Here is a 20,675-nt window from a genome sequence, read left to right on the forward strand (position 1 = left end):
GCCCATGGATGCTTGCCCAGCCCAGCATCAAGCAAGCCATCGGTTAACGCATGGAGAAACCAGCCATGGCTTCTCCTCCCCTTTGCCTTGAAGTGGGATGGGAGGAACTAACCTCACGCCTGGTTGCTCAGGAGGTGCAGACAGCCCCCAGCAAAACAACCCCCAGTCTACACCTCCCATGCCACAGAGCATCAGTGGGACCTCTGCCCTGTTCAAGGGAGGAAAAGGGACTATTTTGAGCACAGCAAGAGAGTTGCTTATAAAGCACTCGCCAGAGCCCCACGCTGGCCCACGGGAGTCTTCCTCGCCTTCCTCTTTAGGCAATGACATTTGCTGCACACCCCAGGGCTCACACACCCCACTCCCAGTTTGTTCTGCTTCGTGTGTGCCCCATGCAAACACCACCACCACAAAACCATCCCCATAAGAATCTGCCCATGCACCTACGAGGCTGCTGCCTGCCTACATCCAACAGGCAGAGACCAGCAGGGAAAGGGACCCTTGCTATAACCAAAGTACGGTCTCCTTGCCAGAAAATAGCCAAGATCATATTTTTCAGCTAGTTCTGCCTCCAAAAAGGAGCTCTTATCCCATGTGGCTTCAGCTACAGGGCCTTTCCCCTCTTATGCCCCTGGAAAGAAGGAAAACAACATCTGGGGTTACAGAACAAGACATGGGAAACTCCACACTGCAAACGGGATTTTTCAGAAGCGTTTATTTCACTGCTGACACTGGGGCTGCAGGAGGCAACTGCTCACCGAGCTGCCCTTGGCTGCAGAAACGTCACTCCCCTCAATCACAACAATCCACGTAAGGTCGGTGTCTGCTCACTTTTCAGCACCTACATTACACAGACCTACATCACTGGGACATTCACCTGTTAGGGACACCACTTAAAAGGATTAAAAGTAATAATAATAATAAAGCAATCTACAAAGTAACACTTGGAGGCATCATGCAGAAACCAGATGATTTTAGACTACATGGCAGATCAGATTTGCTAGGTTTATTGGTGGACGAGTGCTAACTGCTCCCCTGCCAGTCTGACACAGTGCCAAGGTGGGGAGCGTTCCCAGACAGGACAACAGCTCCCTGTTTCCGACGCAGTGGCAGGAAACATTTCCAGGTCACAGTTTATACTTCCAGAACTACACAAGATTATGTGCTTGTAAAAGGTGCTGGGAAGTCCTGAAACTTCCTTCTGTGACACTGCCTGCTTCCTACCAAGTGGCAGATACTTGAGTGCAGAAGAGTGCCTGAGCTGTGGGGTTTCTTTTTTCTCCTTTTTTAAATAAGAGCAAAAGCTGACTGATAAAATGTTATTCTTAGCACAGGTGGACCAAAAAAAAAATAATAAAAAAAAAAAAATCACATTACACTGGAAATATACAAATTGGCCCATGAGAAAGAAGCTATATACTACTGCCCCATAATGAGTTTTTCTTCACCTACAGTTTCAACTTCCCAAGTGAGGTAGGGAGAGGGTGAACACAGGAAAAAAAGGTGGTGTTTCCAAAGGATTCCACTATTTTAAAGTTATCCTTTTGAATCCTTCATGTAAAGTTAAAGTGTTCTTTAAGAAAACACTGCCTTTTCTTCACAACAACATTCAGAGTTTTGGGTTTTTGGTTGTTTTGGGTGAGGGAAGGAAGGAGAAAGAAAACAAGCATCCCAGAGATGAAACGCTGCCAGTTTTGACACATTCTGGAAGGAAAGCACAGTTATAAAAAGGAAGGAAATAATGTAGTGAATCTGCAGATAGAAGGGGAAAACACAGAGTGCTGACATAGTTTGCATTGTGCCCGCCCCAACAGCACTTGAATTACCCACCCTGTAACATGGAAACTTACTCTCATACACAGCTGTCAGGAGATGGAAAGTGGACACTTACAAACCTGTAGTTTAATTTTGTAGGAATCAGTAATATAGAAGCCTTTCATTGCCCCTCCTAGTACTAGACAGAATGTATTTTAAGGCATAATTTAACATCCATTTTTTCCTAAAGCAATTTAAAGTATAACAAACCAAGATGTCAGACACAGAAAACTCAACAATAGCTATTCTGACAGAGGTGAAAGCTATTATATGTACAGTGCAGTATTTGCCTTCAAACAGGGGAGTCTTGTCTGAAAAAAAAAAAAGAAAAATAACTGCAGACCCAGGTTCTAAAAAAGCAAACGTTGCCAACACAAGGAATGTTCATTAGAGTCCAGTTCCCACTAGAGCTACTCAACAGGGGGACGTATGTGATTATGCTAAACCGCACTGATTGACTGTTCCCAGAGTGTGCCCCCAGGAGAGGCGGGGGGGGCAGAACCGTGGGAGGCCAAACCCTGCAGTACCCTAGTGCAAACTGCCTCAGAGGAAAAGCCTGTAGTCAACAAGCCTTTACACCTATTGTTAGGCTTCACTAAGAGATGTAGTAGTCACGTGTCACCTAACAATTTCAGGACACTCCCGTAAAGGCAATGGTCCTGTGTGGATTCTAATGCACATCCCCCGTGAACAGTGTCCTGCACACATACACCTGCCAGGCTACCGGCTTTCCCTCTTCCATGACTGCAACCAGCTCACAGCCACCAGAATCTCACATAGACGATCAACATGATAAAAAACACAGCTACGGCCGCAAGTTTGGCGTAAGTAGAACGCATATTCAGATACTTCGCATCCTGACGGTACTTCTTGGACAAACTGGACAAGTTGTTGGCCTTTGAATCAAGAGCTGTGGAAAGGAAAGGGGAGAGAAGGTAATCAAAATTAACCTAACCAGATGTTCACCAAATATTACATTAACTGTACAAGTTTCTCCAGAGCAGCTGGAAGCGCAGTAGTTTCACATGGCAGCACGCCCTGTGCTTATCTGCAGTGCTCTAGTGCTTGTCCTGCTGGGATGAGAGCCACCCAAGCTGGTAAGATGCTGGTCTCGCCCAAAAGAGGCACCAGTACCTGCCAGGTGCTGCAGGATGCAACCAGTCCAACTTAAACACCTACCAGGTCTGTTGTTTTTCTCAGGAGGCTCAGGGATTACCAAGCCTTTCCCTCCGGTATGCTCTACCCACTCAGCTGACCAAGGGGACAAGGAACCATATGTCAAATATCGTCCATTCCCTGTACCTGAAAGTGCCTCTCCTCGCTGTAAGACTTCCTCGATGTTGGCCACCATAATCCTTTGCACATCTTGCAGCTCTGTGTTGATGGAGCCCAGGTTCCTCCTCGCCCGGCTATCAATGTAGAGCTTCTTGGTTTTCTGGATGTAGGTATCTGGAACAAGATGGGGCTATCAGAGGGATTCTCACCTAACACAGAGCAGCCAGGCTGCTGAAGGAGCAGGAGCATTGCTGAGACAGCCAGCAGACTGCATGCAAATATTCACTAGAATGAGGCCAAGAGACTTTAAGCAGGAAATATGAATCAAAGGACATTTACCATTTCCCTACTTCTCTTGCTCAAAACACCCATACTGCCAAGAAGAGGCTGAACTGTCAATTCCATAGGCCAAGCTGGAGAGTATCCTGCAGCTGCTGCCCCGCCCCCCAGCAAGAAGTTTCGTAACCAGCCACAAGGAGGGGGACCTCACCAAATTCAATGAAGGAATAGGGCCTGGAAACCGTTGGGACCTTCTTGCCGTGCTGCTCATCAAACTCTGAATGCAAGTCTTCCAGATATGCAAAGGCCAGTTTCTTGGGGAATGCAGCTTCACACAGAACCAGGTAACACACTCCTTTCTCAATGATGTAGCTGGAAGAACAGAAGAGTATTAATCAATCAATTTTGAAGCTATCCTATCAAACACTACCCTGCATACCTTTATTCCTACGAGGGAATGAGAACTGGGTACAGGGACTTCCAGTTTGCCATGTCTGGATCAGATATAAACTCTTCTACAAAGTAATAGCTTTTCTCTTTACCTAAAATATATTTTCTTGTAGCCTCAGACATTACACCCATGCCAACAGCCCTGAACTTTGACTTCCCTAAAACAAAAGTTGGCCTATGAGTAGCATTAGCTTAACAAAATACCAGCAACAAGAGAGTTATAATTTTGGAGTAAAAAAGGGAGGACACCCTCCTTCCCTGCTACGTCAGAAGGAGGGAAGCACAAGAAAGTTTGCCAGAGGAGTAGAGCGGAAAGTGGCCAACACAGCTCTAAGACAACACAGCACAGCCAAGTACCTGAGGCCCATAAATGGGAAGATCTGCCCTGAGATTAGGGGACACACAAGAATTTGGTCTCAGCATGCTAAAAAGCCACCCAGTGACTGCCAGCTCCCGCTTTCTGTTTTGGAGGGCTGGGTATCCCTTTTCTCCCCAACACCAGCCTGTTGGTGGGATGTCGCTTGCCACATGCATGACCTCAAAGGCAGCTGGAGAAAAATATTGGTGCTTAACGGGTTCTGGTGACTTCCCCTACAGGTTTGCCATGGGTAAGGATGATTGTGCTACCAGCTCTTCAGCTGTTATGTTAGGTGCTCCAAAATGTATGTTGGAACAGGAGCTGCTCTTGCTGTGTAATGCTGTTTGGTTTCTCCTGCAGCTGAACGTGCAGAGAGGTCCTCTTCTCCACCTCCCAATCCCCATTGCATCTAATTTGTATTTTTTTTCCAGAGGCTTAGTGCTTAGTGACCTTGTTTCAGTGTGAGCTCCAGTGCCTCCATCAGCACTGAGAACAGGGGCCTTTCATTATAATTCAGTTAAAAAGGCTACTGAAATAAGGGATAAGATAGAACCAATCTTGACATTATTTAGGCTTTGCTACAACTGTGTGCTGCTGCACATTCCCAACTACATTTCCCTCCTCATTTAGCCAACAGAAAAATAAAGACAACAATGTTTCCACCAAAACCAAGCGAGCGGAGACAGGAGATAGCCCTGCATACATTTTTGAATATTTATCTACAATATTCAGGGTGGAATTTAAGTGTTACTTTCATGTTACCTTCCTTTGACTTTCTGCATAATGCCATTATGTAGTAGTCTAGTTAATCTAGTTAGATTAACAGTGTATTAAAGAATTGACCCAGTCACGAGGGCACTGTAGTTAAATAAGTAGCTTAAAATTTTGTTAATAGCCGCATCAGGCTTACAAAACAACTTCCTCTCACACTATTTTTTTTTTCCAGATACCCCAACAGGTCCAAATATTTTGAATTAATGATCCTCAATGTGTTTCTGGGCTCAGGAGTATCCATTTCTCCTGTCTCTATCTGTGTGAATGCTGCTAGCCTTCAAATAACAACCGATTCACTCAACCAGAAGCAAGAAACTCCAGTTACTACAATCCATTCCAGAAGCGCATCCCCACAAGCCCATGCTTTTATTCCTTTTTATGTCCCTCAGCTGCATGCAGTTTTACACACTGCATCAGTGTGTAAAACTAATCCTACTGTACATCATGCTCCTATTCTTCCCTCACCCTCAGAGACCTGCTTGACAGCTCAGAGCTGCTACAAATCCTCACTTGGAGCTTGATTTAGTCACTGTCATGAACAGCTATAGGTGAAAGTCTTTTGAAATAAGGAAGACGTGTCAGATAGGAATTCCGACAGTTTTCCCTGAGACCCAGAGCAGCACACTCAAGATGAGAGCAAACCAGAGGAACATTCCCCATTGGTATGGCTCTATTATCTCTGCTCAGGCCAGCTGGTCTTGCCTGGAGCTCTTCAGCTGTATTTCCCACTTGCTTTACCCCTGATGCGATATTAGATGTGATGGATTTAAAGTGGATCTGTCAGCACCACAGAGAGCAAGCACACCTCATTCTGTCCTGGATTCAGACAAGTTTGTCAACCTCAGTTCAACATCGGAGCAGAGTTCCTGCACAGCTGGGCTTCTGAGTTATACACTTTGCATGTGCCTCTGAGCTTCAGCACAGCACCCGATCATGCTGACTGCTCGGCAGCGCCGTTTGCCACTGCTAACTTCTGTACTCCAGATTTCTGCACACTGAGTATAGCCAGTAGGTTTCCTATAAGTGTCCTGGATCATTCTGAGAGAGAAAAGCTTTATCCTGGTAAGAGTGGCAAAGGCCAAGGGTTGTTTTCAACACAACAGGTAAGAGCCAGTTCAGCCACTCATCAGCCAAAGGTCAACTACTGACTGATAGCACAGCAGACTCCACCGGTGTTTCTGTACCTGCACAGCCGTGTACACTGAATGCTGTAGCTCAAAGGGTGACACAGCTTTTGGAGCTGAAGTCTAAACATTACATTTGACAGAAATTGCTTCAGCAGCTGGAGCTTAAGCTTCACATTTCAGCAAGACTAGACTCTTCTCTGAATTCATCAAGCTAAAAGCGTCCAACACCACCTCAGCAAGTTCACCAATATCCTTAGCCACATTTGTAACCCTCACTCTGCAAAATGCTCTATCCTGGTTTGTGCTGCCCTCAGCAGTCAGAGCTCTGATTTGGCAGAAAAAAAAGATGTGCTACATTAACCAACAGCATGGTCATCCGTCAGCATTACTTTAGACTAGATCTCAAATTCCCCCACTTCCTCCCCTTCTTGTACTGTTATCACAGCAGATTTTTTGATCTGAAAGTATTCTTCTTTCCACATAGGTCCTGTCTTAATGTCTCATCTTAACAGAGGCAGCACTTGAGTGCTTTGCGGCAGCCACTGCCAATTGCCTGTGGAACCTGTCTAGAGACTAAGGCAACACAGAGAAATGCTCCTTCCCCTGTTTATCAGCCAGCCAGGTAGCCTGGCTGTTTCTTTGAGACAGCTGTCAAAACATGAGCTTACCCAAGTCCTCCTGCCTTGTCAGAACTGATGACATTACAGCCACTGTTAAGAGGCTTTGATTTCCTGGGCACTGCAAGTGGTGCAGCCTTCCCAGACGTTGGTCTGCTTGCGTCATGGAAGCAACGCAAGAAGGGATTTACCAGGATCTACGCAGATTTTTTTTTCCAAGGCTTCACTGCCAGTCAGAGCTACACCCCTGCAGTGCCATGGAAACATTTAAAATGAGGGAGTTTTTAAATTCTAGAAACTTTGAACTTCTACAAAGAAGACAATGCAGACCAGGACTTTGCAGTTAACTCTGGCAACACCACCCAAACCCTATAGGAGACAGGGATGGCCAGACTATTTTAATCAGGGCCATCCTCTGACCACTGTAACTCCCTATCAAAAGCAACCAGAAGCCAAGAGAAAAAAGATTTAAAAAAATCTTGTCAGAGTTATCATATGTAAGCCATCCACAAGAACATTTGCCCTCAAGACCTCATGGCTTTTGCCAAAGATTGCCCCTCCAAAAAACTGCTGTTCCTGTCTTTTCATGTCACTGAATCCCTGAAAAAAAAGGGACAGGACAGGAGATTTGCTAAAGGACCGTTGTTATAGGAGCAGAGACCTAAAGCTAACCTTGCCCTGCATTCAAAGGCCATCTCCCATTCATACAGCTGTAAGCATGGACCCAGTCACCAGGGCTGGGGAATTGAGAGGAATCCTGCTGTTGGTGGCGTGGCAGAAGCGGTGCCAAGTGTGGGAAATTTTTGCGCATCACTGGCAAAACCGCACAATTCTGCCTCAGTGATCTCATGTGGCACTTGATCTCAAAGACTTTCAACATTATTATTTCTGCTCATAGCATAATCCTGATTCTTGACAAGATCTTGGGCTTGATTAAATTCTCTAGCATTATTCTGGTAGGTAATTACCTGTCATGTAAAGAACCACTTCCTCTTCTCAAACATAGCTTACTCTCTTGCCTTTCACTGACTGTCAATTCTTTCTCCATTTACTTGCCTTTCCATTTCCCTTGCTAATGATTAGGGAGTAAGGATGTCTGACTTGCACTCTGTAAGTTTTCATTATTTTATGTTCAAGTTCCCTTGTTAGTGTGCTAGTGGAGAAAGCCAAAAGTGCTTTTAAGTTGAGAGTTTCCAAACAATTTAGGAAATTAATTGAACACACCCAACACACATGGCAACAATAAGACTGAATCTACAAGACAAGAGTAAAAAGTCTGTAATGTATTAAGGAAATATTAATTAAAAAAAAATAATCCGAGATGCTCCATGTGCTTCTATGCATGAAGCTAATGCATGAAAAGCTAAACTCTCATGGGATACGCAGAATGGAAAATCTTGTGCAAGAGGAGCTCACAGTGGTACTGCCAGACTGTTTTTACCAAGGACACCTCTTTTCAAAAAAGACAAGACACAGGAAGTACAGAAGACGCACTGAAGGTATCTTAGAGAGCACAAACGAGCAGAAAAAAAGGGAACTGAACGTACACGGTCTTCAGCAAAGGCAGAACATGGCTGAAAAACAAGTGCCGGACACCAGTGCCAAGAAGTAACAACTCACACGCTCTTCCTTTTGAGGAGATATTACACTTCAGCGAGCAGGGCAGATAGCTGAATAACTCACCCTCTTTCAGGCAGCCCGATTTCTAATAAATCCTCACCCTGACCCAGAAGCACCTTCACTTATTTCCACGGAGGCAAAAGCCTATTCCTCCATCAGGCCTACAGATACTTACTGGAAAGCCATGGCTCCTGCTTCCAGAGTACATCTGGTGGGGGACTGCTCGTTCAGCTTTCGGAAGAGCTGCTTTGCTTGACTCTGGTACTGCTGCAGATCTCGGCCTGACTGAGGAGGGAGGACAGGCCGTTGGGAGCGGCTACTACCGGAGAAACATCCCCCACCCACCCGCCTGCAGACAGGGGGGCTCCGGGGAGAGCCCGGGCTTCAGCCCGAGGAGGAGGAGTTGCCCCCGGCAGCACAGAGGCCGCTCTCCGCCTCCCACCCACGACCACCGGGGGGGAAACGTTTGAGCAAGAGCCACCCGGCCTGTGAGAAGTGGATGCAGGGACCCGGCTGGGCCGCCCCCCGCCCGCTCCTCACCGACACAGCGGGCCGGACCCCCCCCGCCCATGCACGGCCCCACCTGCTCGTCCTCCTGCATGGAGGCGGCCAGCGGGAGCCCGTCCGCCACGCGGGCGATCATCGTGAGCAACACCATCTCCGCGCCCCGCTGCGGCCCGCCCGCCGCCGCCGCCACTCAGCCCCGCGCCCGCAGCCCGCCCCTGCCCCTGCCCCTGCCACGGAGCTGGCCGGAAACCGCCACGGCAACATCCGGTCCCACCGCCGCCAGCAGCACGGGCACTTCCGGCCGCGCGCCAGGAAACCGCCCGGGCGGCAACACGAAACGCAGCAGAACCGGACGCGGCTACACCCTGGCCACGCCCTACTTCACACAGACACGCCCCTCCGCACTGGAGCTCCGCCCATACCGCGAAACCACGCCCCCTAGACGCTAGCCACGCCTCTACCACATGGCTCCGCCCCATCGAGCACACACAGTGATTTAGCCCCGCCCCTTCAATGCCCCGCCCTTCCCACGTGACACACCCCCCGCCGGGGCGGGGCGGCGGCGCAGGCGGCGGCGGCGGCGGCCCGGTGGGCGCGCGCCAGGCCGGCAGCCATGGCGGCGGCGGCGGAACGGAGCCGCCTCAGTTTCCCGGGCGGTACCGGACCCCTGGGGCGGCCCGTGCCTATGAACCTCTTCGCTACCTGGGAGATCGACGGTTCCAGCCCTAGCTGCGTCCCCAGGTAACGGCGGGCGGACCCTTCCCCTCAAGCGGGCAGCCCCCGGGACCTGGCGGGTAGGGGCGGGCCCTCCGACCCGCGGGCCTCCGCGGGTCGGAGGGCCCGCTCCTACCCGCCAGGTCCCGGGGGCTGCTCCCTCAACCCCTCTTTCCCCTCAGCTCTGCGGTCCTTCCCTCAATTTTAGGGTCCCTTCCTTCTGTTTTGGGGTGTCCCATCCCTCAGCGTTACCACAGCAACGGGCAGGGCTCCCCTGCCTTTTCAGTGGTTTTTGGGAGCGGGCGGGGCGTACCAGGACCCCCTTACCCTAAAAAAGGGGAGGTGGCTGCTGCCCTCTGCACCAGGTCTGTGAGGGGGTCACCCTGTGGCCAACCCTCCCCCCCCCCGTGAGTTTGAGTGCCCCCCAAAAAAACCTGGGGGGGGGGGTGTTGGTGGCAGGGTTTGTGTTGTCTGGGCTCCTTCTCACACCGGATTGTGCTCCCCGTGCCCCACCATCCCATATGGGGTGTCCTGTTAACAGGGGCTTTGCCTGGTAAATGCCCCATGTCAGTTGCCTCGGGGTGGGCATCAGTTTTCCTTCTGTTGGTTTTTCACCTGCTCCCAGTCTCGAATCTTTCCCCATCTCTGGTGTGTGTGTATAAACACGTGGATGCATCCCTGTCGGTGCTTTTTTTAGCCCGCATGGGAGGGATCCCTTTTAGTTTGTATAAAATTTGCGCTTTTCAAGTCTGGCTTTAACAGAACGCCTTTGAGGATTTAAGCACGCCGAAGATGAATTTTTGATGCGCTCCTCTTTTTATTTTTTTAATGGGTACGCAGCAAGTGAGCAAAAAAGGAACAGAGTCATCAGGCTGACCTCGCAGGAATGTAAAGCTTTGCAAGCTTTACAAACCCCCCAAATCCCTCTGTCTTCTGTGCCATCCTGATAGCAGATTGGACTTCATGGCCATGCCCCTGTCTTGCAGGGCTAGCGGCTTGCTTGTGGGACTAGTAACTATCTTAACTTAAACATTACCCGCAGTCATAGTGCTTTGACATCGTGGGTAGGAAGATAGTATGGGGTAGAAGAAAACCCAAGTCCTGCAATTGCAGATGATCTTGGTTTCTAACAGCTTATCTGTGCTGACAGCAGCTTGGAGTATCCATTGGGCAGCAACTTTCTCCGCTTGTGTCTTGTTTAGCCTTTCTTCTCTGCAGCAGGAGGTATTGGAAGGGAACTAGCACCAAGGGGAATGTGCCCCTCTTCAAGGAGTCTCTTTTGCTGTGAAAGGAGTTGCCTGTATGGGAGGAGCAGTTGGTGCACTTTTGATTTTTGCACTAGATTCCAGTGCGATTTGCATTGACCCTGGTGGTATACAGAGGACCTGGAGGCCGTCTGCTAATGCCATTTTGAAAACTGTTCTCTCCATTGCACCCTCGACTACAGGAAGGCGGTTGGGTTTCCATCTCATCCAACCTCATAACAGTGGCTGTTAAACTGAAATAAAAAAACAAATGTCTGTCGCTGTCAAGGACTTTTAGTTCTGCATTATCATTTATGCTGATACTTGCAGATCTGAAAACAAGCTCACAACTTAGCTTGCTTGTTTGCAAATCTGTAGATGACCAGAAAGTGCAGTGTAAGGACACTGGCCCTGCCTTGATGTGGTAGGGGATGGGGGTGCATCTGCACAGGACTTGGCATTTAGGGTGGGTCCTGGGTGCTTGGATTATGCTGGGCAGGTGGGCAGCAGATTGCAGACATCTGGTGGAGGTGCCTGGAGGAATCTGGGTGCTGCAAAGGGCATCTGGGTATCTGGGCAGGTGGGGCAGAACTGGGACTTGAGGGGAAAATTTTGGAGTCGCTGAAAACAAGTGGTGAAGCAGGGGCTGGTGAAAGTGCTCAGATTGCATGCCCAGAGACCTGAGACATCGACAGGAGAACTGAGGCAATTGGAACCTTCTAGGAACATGGCTTTTGTATGAGGGAGTTTGTGTGTAGCGGTGGGTCCCTCAGGTTCCATCCCTGTTGTTGCTATCACCTTTGCCTGCTGTTCCTGGGTGCCCTTTTCTCCTAGAGCCTGGGGGAACAAACAAGTGGACATCCATCTGCCACGTCTGCCGCTGCTGACCAAATAAGTAGGTCTTTCCACAGCTCAGCTGGATGTGGACTACCCCACGTGGGCTGGGCAAGCGTGCAAGGGCTGCATAGGGGGTGCAACGTATGGCAGGTCTGCAGCTGTAGCTGTGGCTGCTGAGTGTTTTTTGTTAATCTGAAGTGAAGTCAGGAGCAGTCGAGGCTGCAGCTCCTGCAGCAATGTTAGTCTGATTGCATGGTGAGGTGTGTGCTATGCTGCATGTGCTGGGCAAACACTGAATTCTGTAGCAGCAGCGGGAGTGCAGAGCCTGGACGCTCAATTCTGTTGTTTCTAATCATTTAACATCGGGTCTTGTGATGCTACATCGAGTCCACGCTTTGCATTTCATTACAGGCTTTGCAACAAACCTCTCTGTCAGAGAAGGCAGGAGTTTGAAAACCGTTAAGTTATATTACTGCCTCTGTATTTTAAGTTCATATTGTAATGTTTTTTCCTGTGGCACAATGGCATTTAAGATTTTGTGTTAAAGGGAGAGAGACTGGCATGAAGACTGTTCTGCAGGGGAAACAATATTCAAAATGAGCTTGTTTTTCAAGCAGATGCCTGTTGGGACATAAAAGGAGGATGTGGAGAAGAGTGGGCCTTGGTGTGTGGTCAAATACTGTGGAACTGCCTTGGTCTCTTCTGAGATTTCCACCAGTTACAAGTTCCCCTCAGGGTTTCTGGTGACAGGACAGGCCTTCCTCATTGAGAAGAGGCTTGAACTTGGCACAAAGTCAGAGGATTCATGGAAGAGGGGCATGTGTTTGGGGAGGGAGTGTTGCTTCCTTCCCTTTTCTTTTTGGTACAATAAATCTTACCCCATTTCTAAACCTTTTCTCCTATAGTAAGCTGGAGCAGGAGGAGCTGGGTGGCTGTGTCTGTATTACCCTAAATTGTGTGGGTGTGTGTTGAGGTGGAGGGCCTCATGCGGATGTGGTGTATGCTTCCCAGATGATGGCTGAGAACTGGACTGTGGGAGGGACATCTCTAAAGCAGTGCTCTTCTTTGGTGCGTGATTTACTGAAAGCCCTCTCAGCTTGGCGGGGGGAGTGTCAGTAAAATTTGGAAGGCTGCCTTGGTGCGTCCATGGAGTTTCCTTGTGTGAAAAGGCTGTTTCTAAACTTAAGGAAGAATAATACTGAAGAGTCATAATATTGTTCTGCAATTGTGTGCTTTGAGTGAAACACAAGGTTGTGTAGATGGTGTTTTGCACTTGTGATGGTCTCCCTTTCTCTTCTGCCATTCGCATAAATGATTTTCTGAATTCTTTCTTCAGCACATGTAGCTCCTGGGGGTTTTGACCATAGTGCTTCTGAAATGCAAGTACTTTCTTTTAGTCATCCCAAAAATGTGACTCAAACTGTCTCACTATCTGGGCGTAACTACTACATACCAGAAGGGAGAGATGGCTACCTTTTTCTGCTGTTTCTTTCTTCTGTGCATATTTTCCTTTGAGGAAGGTTACATTACATAAAGTTCTCCCTACCACCTGAGAGTGATCTTCTCGCTGCACAGCTGTGAGAGAATCAACACTTTTTCTCTCGGTTGTCTCCCACTGAAAAGTAAGAATTATTCTGTGGATTTTGTTGTTTGATTGGTTTTTTTTCTTTCCAATCTCTTGATCAAGTTGTGGGTGTGAACGGCAGGATGCAGTACCGTCCCGTCTTGAAGGAGCCTCATGAGGAGACAGCACCATGGGGAGGCTGTCTAGAGGAAGAGTGGTCTTGGGGGGAAAGTTTTGTTGGAGCAAGAGAAGGTGAGGGTTGATGCTCCCATTCAGAACAGATTTTTGTTTTAGGCTACCAACTTAATTGTCACATACTTGAAAAAGTTTGTGCGAAGCTTTGAACTGTAAAGTGAAGTTGAGTGTATTGAGACCAAACTGCTCATGGAGCATATGTGACCTGGCCTCCCTTGGAGATACAAAGGAAACCTGTGGAACAGACCTGGGAAAAGATGATGCTAGAGATCCAGGGTTGTTTACTGGACACTGCCTGAGCATTTCACGTGTCGGCTTCCCTCTGTAGCTTGCCTGCTGGGTGAGAAGACATGAAGGGAATCCATACGCATCCCCTGGACTCAAACAGGAGGTTGCTGGTGCAGGGATATTACTGCTCAGCATGCTGTGGGATGGGCTTGTAGCATGCGGACTTTCACACCAGCCCTGGTGCAGACATCCCTAGGGGCGATGGAAACTGATTGGGGTGAGGCTGCGGATTCACAGCAGCTGAGTGGATCCTAACAGTTTGCTCATGCTCTGGGCTATATGCTCCTCTCCCTGTGCCAGCTCCCATCTTCTACTGATCTGTCTTGCTGTCTCTTTCCTGTAGGTTAATGAGTTGCAGTGGTTTGCAGAGGGGTCTACAAGCATGTAAAGGTAATGGCACGGATGTGTGACCAGGAGTGACACAGCGAGGACTGCTAGGGTGTGGAGCCACTCCAGCAATCTGCATGTTTGCACCCCTGTGTGGTGTTAATTCCCTCTCCCAGCTGAGTCCTGAGGGGATTGTGACCTGCGTGAAGTCCACAGATGGCTGCTCTTCATGAGGGTTTACTGCAAATGCGCTCAGAAGGGAGAGGCTTTGCCTCTTGGTATGAAGGATGTGTACCTACGCTGGGAATGGGAACTTCTCTTGGCCAGTGAGAGCATGTTCTGGCCTGGCTTGAGCAATGGCAACTACGTGCCATATGGGCAGAGAAAGGTGGACAACTTGCTAAAGTAATAATTATGATGCTACATAATTAAAAATGCTGATTAATTTGGGTAGGGAGAGATGTTAATTTAAATGTATCTTAACCTCCTGATCTATTGGTAGGCTAACATTTAGGAGAGAGCTCGTTTGTTAGGATAACTGCTGGCGTGTTCATTGGAAGCTGACTGTAGATTTCCAGTACATTTGGAACTAGGAAAATGTCTAATTACTCAGATGACTAGGTACCTTTCAGAAGTGCTTATTTGGAGGCTTTGTTTTGACTTTGTTTGAATAGCATGGAATGCCTAACATTTTACCACTGAAGGAAATTGAATAAAAGTGAGCGCACAGGATAGGCTTTAAAAAGAACGCTAAGGCAAAGTTGAATATTTGAGATGAATGAGGAAAAGCATCCACAACTGAGCAATGGTGAATAAATGCTTGGGGTGAAGTGCAGTGGCCAAACCCAACCCCTTTATTCTTAGAGCCAGGAGATCCTATTTCTCCTTCTTAGTCTTTGTGGAAGAGATCAAGACCAAAATAACATGACTTCGGGCAAAATCAAGTGGTCCCTTAGTGCTCCTCATTTAAATCCTATCACAGCAGTTACTAAGTTTGTCACTTTGTATGATAACACTGAATGTAATTTGGACTCTTGTATTCAGTGGAAAAAAAAATCTGTCTAGAGGCTGAGTGGTTTGTTGGAGTCAAACTTCCAGTTAGACCTATTTTGAGTCGTCTTTTAGCTGACATAAGGTGAAGCTTGTGCATGTCAAGAACAGCTCTGAAAAAGTCTTAAAATCTCAAAGCTGCTAGCGAATGATCTCTGGACATAGTTGTACATGGTTTTCATCTGGATGCTTTGCACATGCCCAGTGCAGAAGGGCGTTGGGAGTGGAAGGAAAGGGCTTTTCTTTAGAAGGGCCTCTTTCCTTGCCTTCCACCAAGTGGAGGTGTCTAGGGGACCTTCCTCTTGTGTTCCCTGGTAGGTCTGGCCTGTGCTCCTGCAGCCCTGCATGGCAGGAGGTGACCCTGTGGCTTCTTGTCCAGGAAATAAAAGCTGTATCAAATGGAGTCGTTCATACTCCACCTTTCATCAGCTCTGAGCATGTGGATGATTTCTGTGGCAAGCTTGTGGCTGTATCAAATTAGCTATGAAATGATTTGCATAATAGATTAATCAACCAGCAACAAAACATTCCTCTTTTCTGCCAAGAAAAGAAAAGCAACAACTCAGCTGTTACAAGAGGCCATTATGTTCCTTGCAACCCTTAATCTTTCTTTTTCCAAGAGCACTTCGTGTTTTGGCCTCGCGCAGGAAGCTGGCCTGCTCACTGGCTTTATTTGCGTCACATCTTGGCAGCTTTTTCTAATTCTTTTGGGCCAAATTTTGCCACCGTTATGGTGACCTTCTAGGGAGGGTATTTCCTATGGAATTGGTGGCTAGCTGCCAAATAACTCTGTATTGCCAGGTCCTCCATTAGCCTTCGCCTTTCCATTGACTTACTACACAGAGTGAAATTCCTCTGGGCCCCTCGTGCTCCTTCAGAACTGCCCCTTTTCCCTGGGAAGTCGGGGAGCAGGATGAGGGGGAGCGGGGAGCCTCAGAGAGTGTGCGACTGTGAGTGGGCAGGAACTGGTCAGTGTATTTTTTTTCCTGTGTTTCTACCTCCTTGTAAGCCAGCAATATGAATTTCCTAACCTGTATGGTCCTCCTGTGGCTCCAGATGTGACATCTGTGTGTCCTTGCTTGGTCGAAGAATGCCACCTCCCAAACAGTGCTGGGGGAGTTTGAGTCCGAATGGATCCTAATGTGCAGATGATAAGAGGCTTAACTGCCTAATTGAATGTGATAGTGTGAAGCTTCTCTCATGGTGAGGTTTAATTGGATTATAGCACTGTACAGTGATGTGGATGCTTGCAGGGCATGCAGCCAGCTTCACAAGGAGAGAGTGGATCCTTGCTAATCACTCATTTGTTTAAAACAATGAATTGTCTAGAGAGCTGTGATGGGCTACAGCAGCAGCCCGTTGTGCTGGAGGAGGGGTTCCTAAAAACAAGGGTCGTTGATGACTACTGCACATGTAGACCCTGTTCTTGGATCAATACAACTGTTAGAGGGTCTCCAGGTCTGCTATGTGAGCCTGAGCCTGGGGAAGGGAGGAGGAGGTGTGCTCCTTATATTTGGAAAAGTATATGCATGGGCTCCATTGTTGCGTGCTGGTGTCTGGAACCCGTTTCCTCCTCTAGAACCACTTCAGCCTTTCATGCAGCGATTTGCGTGGCTGTGTCGCTTGTCACGAGCTGTGCCTTACTTCTGAGGTGGCCTGCTTGTTCCTTCTCATCTAGCAGCTGCAAGTCTGCAGGCCAATCTCACTTCAAGTACAGTTTTTTGCAAGGCAATAATTATTTTTGATCAGGAGCTCAAATGCCAGTGTTGGACCTCCCCTGCTCTAGTGGGAAAGTGATCTAACTTTTAAAGTGTGCAGCAAAAATAAAAATGGGAGCAGCGTGTATGTGGTGAATTTGCTTGGTGGAGGCTCTCACGGATATAAAATAGAGTTGGGGTCTGCAAGCCAGAAAGCGTGCTGGTTCTTGCCAGGCTTGGGGTGGTGCATGGTGGCTGCTGCACCTTTGCAGCACCTGTGTTTTTTTGGTGCAGCTCCTGCAGGCTGCATGCTTTGTGGAAGTCACTCTTCCTGAACTGCCAAGTGGCTGTTCTTGGGAGTTCTTGCACTGAAAGTAAGAGTGTTTGTTTTACTGATATTTCAAAAGAGTTTGAAATCTGCATGGTTGCTCAGATCTTATTTCAGAAGAGTTGTCAAGGAAAATAGCATTTGTTCTCCTGTAAGCAGGCAGATTAGCATAAAATATCAACTTTGATGTTGTGTGCAGTGTGCTCCTCATCCATAGCCTCTGTGCTGGTTTGGAGAGTTAACTGTCTCATAGATGTTTGAACGCTCTGGGAAATGCCCCCAAGGACAGTGTGTGCCATTGGGCAGGGAACAGCTCTGGGGCACTGGGAGGTTTTGATCAGCTTTTCCTGTTTTCTGTAGCGGCTCATCCGAACTATATTAAAGTGAAATAAATAAATGTGATTGCTTTGCTGTTGCTGGGAAATGGTAGTATAGCCACCTCTTCCCCAGGTGTGTGGGACTTCCCCCCAACCTCTAGTTTGGTCTAAAGACAAACTGGCTCCCCTTTACTGCTCATTCACTTTTTTGGGGTAGTCAGGTAGTCAGGAAGGGAAAAGGGAAGACTGGTGTTTAACCAAAACCTGCACAGCTTGCAGGTCTTGGCCTCAGGGAGGGTTGTTTCTTTAAAAAGGAACAAACCTGCTGATCCAGGATGGATTTTTTTCAAGTGTGTGTTGCTGGGGCTGGGGAGAGGTGGAGGATTGAAGGTGTGAGGCTGTAAAGACTGATCAAGTGTGTGCCTGTGTACAGGGTGAAGGGAAACATGGTTTTACTGCTCAGCAAAGTATTTTATTTTGCTGTTAAAAATCTTCTGACCAAAGATATTCTCTCCTTCCATCGAATCCCTTTGCTCTGTTAAGCTTGACTGTTCAAAAATCCTTCCCTGCTCTTTTTATTTTTCTACAACGCCACTGTAGTGTGAGGGCTTGGAGGTTCTCCTGGTAAGTAAATGTCACGTGGAGGAGAGGTTTCTAAAGTGATCTTCACCTCTGCAGGGACACACATGGAGATGGAGGGCTGTAAATGGAGTAATGGGAAAATCATGGATCTCATAATATGGTTCTGACCTGTGTTTCAAGGGTTTCTAGTGCAGGGCTCTCATTAAGACCAAAATGAGCTGCAGTTTGCACATACGCTTGTCTGATATGTGTTTCCCAACAGGCGCAAGGCCAGATCTAGATATAGAGCAGAGAGTAACCCCCATCGAGAGATTCTTAGGAAGCCTTATCTATATATAGTCTATATAAGTCTGTATTCCCTTTCTGCTGAGAGGACAGTCTCTGCCCGGGGAACATGATTAATGCAGATACACCCCAGCTTCTGAGAACCAGGCAAAGGTCCACAAGTATCACGTCTGCTGCATCCTGTGTGAGTGATCCTTAACATGTCTTGGCTCGTGCTGCGATGGGTTGCAGTGGGGAATTCTCTGCCGAGAGCCCCAGCTGCACCACCCTGTGCCATGACCGTGCTGTTGTGGCAACCTGGTGACACGCTCCTGCGGCCAGCTAGGCTTATCCTCTGCAGAAGCACGCAGCAGCCGTCGGCCAGAGGGAACAGCTGCGAAGGCTGGGACACATCCTTCATGCAGAACTGGTGGTGGTGCACCTTCGGAGCATGTTGGCCTGTTGGGTGCTCTCATTAAAGCGGTGAGATCGTAGCTTGGCAAGCGCTTGTCATGAAACAGCTCTTGTAGGATTTTTGTCAGGGCAATTCCCTTTCTTGCAGCTGCTTACAAAGGTGTGCTGTGAGAGGAACCTGCACAGACATACTGCTTCTTCTGGAATGAAAAACAATTTGCAGTGCTCAGCCCACCTGCTTCATCCTAATGCAGAAAAAAAAAATCCCCAAAACAAACTAGCAGGTGGCTTGTATCAGAAGTGGGAACACACAGCGAGGTGGACAAGGCTGCCCTTTCACGCAGCAGTGTGGTCTCCTATTAATTTATGTGGGCGTAGAGTTTTATAATTAGGATGCCTGAGGCCATTCTCAACCAGCCTTCCTTTCCATATAGTATGTGACTTTTTCCAACTGGTGCACCACCGGGTTTTGTAGCTGTCCTGGCAGCTGCTGAGGGCCAGCGGTGGAGGAGCACAGCCTTCTTGTTTGCTGCTCACCTAGCATTTTTACAGTGCATCCTGAAATCAAAGAAATGAGAGTCTGGGGAGCTTTTTACCAGCTTGAAATGTCAGTCTGTGAATAGCTTGTAAGGTTCTGTTGGACCTGCTGGAGGCACAGCTGCTCTTTGGATGCATTTAGCTCTGGGATTGTGGGTCTAGGTTTTTGGGGTTTTTTTTGTTGTTTTTTTTTTTTTTTTTTTTTTTTAAAGCAGCCTTATTTTCTGCGCTGGAGGGGCTGATTCCTTTCTCTTGTCTTTCAGGGAGCTGGTCTGGCAACATAACTCTTAACCCTGTTCAGGCTGGAACCTTGACAAGACATGCTCTGCCTTTCATAAGCCCATGAAAGTCACAGGGCTGTTGGAGGACATCTCCTCGCACACATTTTTACAAATATAGCAGGATCGTTTGAGGTCACTCAGTCTTGAGTTTCTTCAGGGAAAACACACTTCAGCTGGAGGCAGTGCCAGAGCTAGATTTGACTGCCTCTGGAGGGACTGTTCTGAAAATGGGTGTCTATAACATGGGGTCTAATCTCAAGACAATCCTGCAAACTCCAGCTCATCAAATATGTGTACAGTCTTTTTTTTCACCTTGTCACGTGTGTCCTGATTTCACTGCTGCCTCAACTGCATGAACTTGGTAGTGTGTGACAGGGACAGGGACATTACTATTCTCAGCAGAGCAATTTCCTGGCTGTGGGGAACCAGCATCAGGGCTTTCTAGCTTTTTACTGTTCCATCTACGCAGTGGGTAGTTGCAGGTGTAAGACACAAGCATTTACCGGTCCTCTGCCTGTTACAGCAAAGCTCCAATAGCTCGCTCACTGAAGAACTCTCTCAGGTGTGCTGAGACAGCAATGTGTACTGTCCTGACACTCTTCAGGTAAGGTTACAGCTAGCTTTCACCAACTCCTCTGAGGCCGATGTGTCTAGTGGCTCTTTAACCTCCCTGCTTAGGCTGCTGCTTGCCGGCACCTCCTGCCTTGTGCCAGTGCAGCATTGGAGACTTCACATGGTAAAGAGGACCAGGGCAGGATTTGGGTGGTAGAGGTGAGGCGGTGGGTTGCGTTTCAGTTGGATCAGTTCTCTGCTGTGCTTTGCTGCACGATGGTCCAAATAGTTGTGCAGGCAGAATGGAGATGAGGACGGAGCCAGTAACCTATTTAATAGAGCGCTGCTGCTGGAAAGGCATCAAGTGGAAGCAATAAGTGGTTTTGCATGCTCCCAATGCATGCACCGCACTTCTAATTTAGCAGAGCTTCTCTTTAGGATGGGGAAATTATTTTTAATGACTGTGGGAGAAGTCCAGCCTCTTGTTTAGAGGCTTGTGTTTTAGCTGTGTGCTAGAAACCCTGGGTGGTCCAAAGTCTTGTGTGTGTTCTCCAGCTCGGGGCTGCTGTTGTCAGAGCTACAGAGTGGGTCAAGGGGAAGAGATGGTTGGGGTGGAGGTGGTCTTTCCTTCTTTTGGGCTCTAAGGGGAGGTCTCTGATGGG

The 20,675-nt window shown here is 48.1% G+C and overlaps 2 protein-coding genes across 7 annotated transcripts in view; one reads left to right on the plus strand and one right to left on the minus strand.

Annotated features, from left to right (window-relative positions):
* Nucleotides 1-700: 700 nt before the first annotated feature.
* On the minus strand, nt 701-9,004 carry SEC22B (SEC22 homolog B, vesicle trafficking protein). The gene is made up of 5 exons (XM_082483870.1): nt 8,899-9,004; nt 8,491-8,600; nt 3,581-3,741; nt 3,118-3,264; nt 701-2,725 (listed from the first exon to the last, which is right to left on the minus strand). The coding sequence occupies exons 1-5, from the start codon at nt 8,971-8,973 to the stop codon at nt 2,571-2,573; spliced, it is 648 nt and encodes a 215-aa protein (XP_082339996.1). The 5' UTR covers nt 8,974-9,004; the 3' UTR covers nt 701-2,570.
* A 408-nt stretch (nt 9,005-9,412) lies between these two features.
* The window catches only part of PACS2 (phosphofurin acidic cluster sorting protein 2), a 78,668-nt gene continuing 67,405 nt past the window's right edge, over nt 9,413-20,675 (plus strand). For all 6 annotated transcript variants that reach the window (XM_082483764.1, XM_082483766.1, XM_082483768.1 and 3 more), the window contains exon 1: nt 9,413-9,563. In XM_082483764.1, coding sequence (XP_082339890.1) covers nt 9,436-9,563 — 128 coding nt within the window. In that variant the 5' untranslated portion in view covers nt 9,413-9,435. The remainder of the gene's footprint in view (nt 9,564-20,675) is intronic.

This window comes from Vanellus vanellus, assembly GCF_965231255.1.
Source record: "Vanellus vanellus genome assembly, chromosome: 5".
Classification (NCBI taxonomy): domain Eukaryota; kingdom Metazoa; phylum Chordata; class Aves; order Charadriiformes; family Charadriidae; genus Vanellus; species Vanellus vanellus.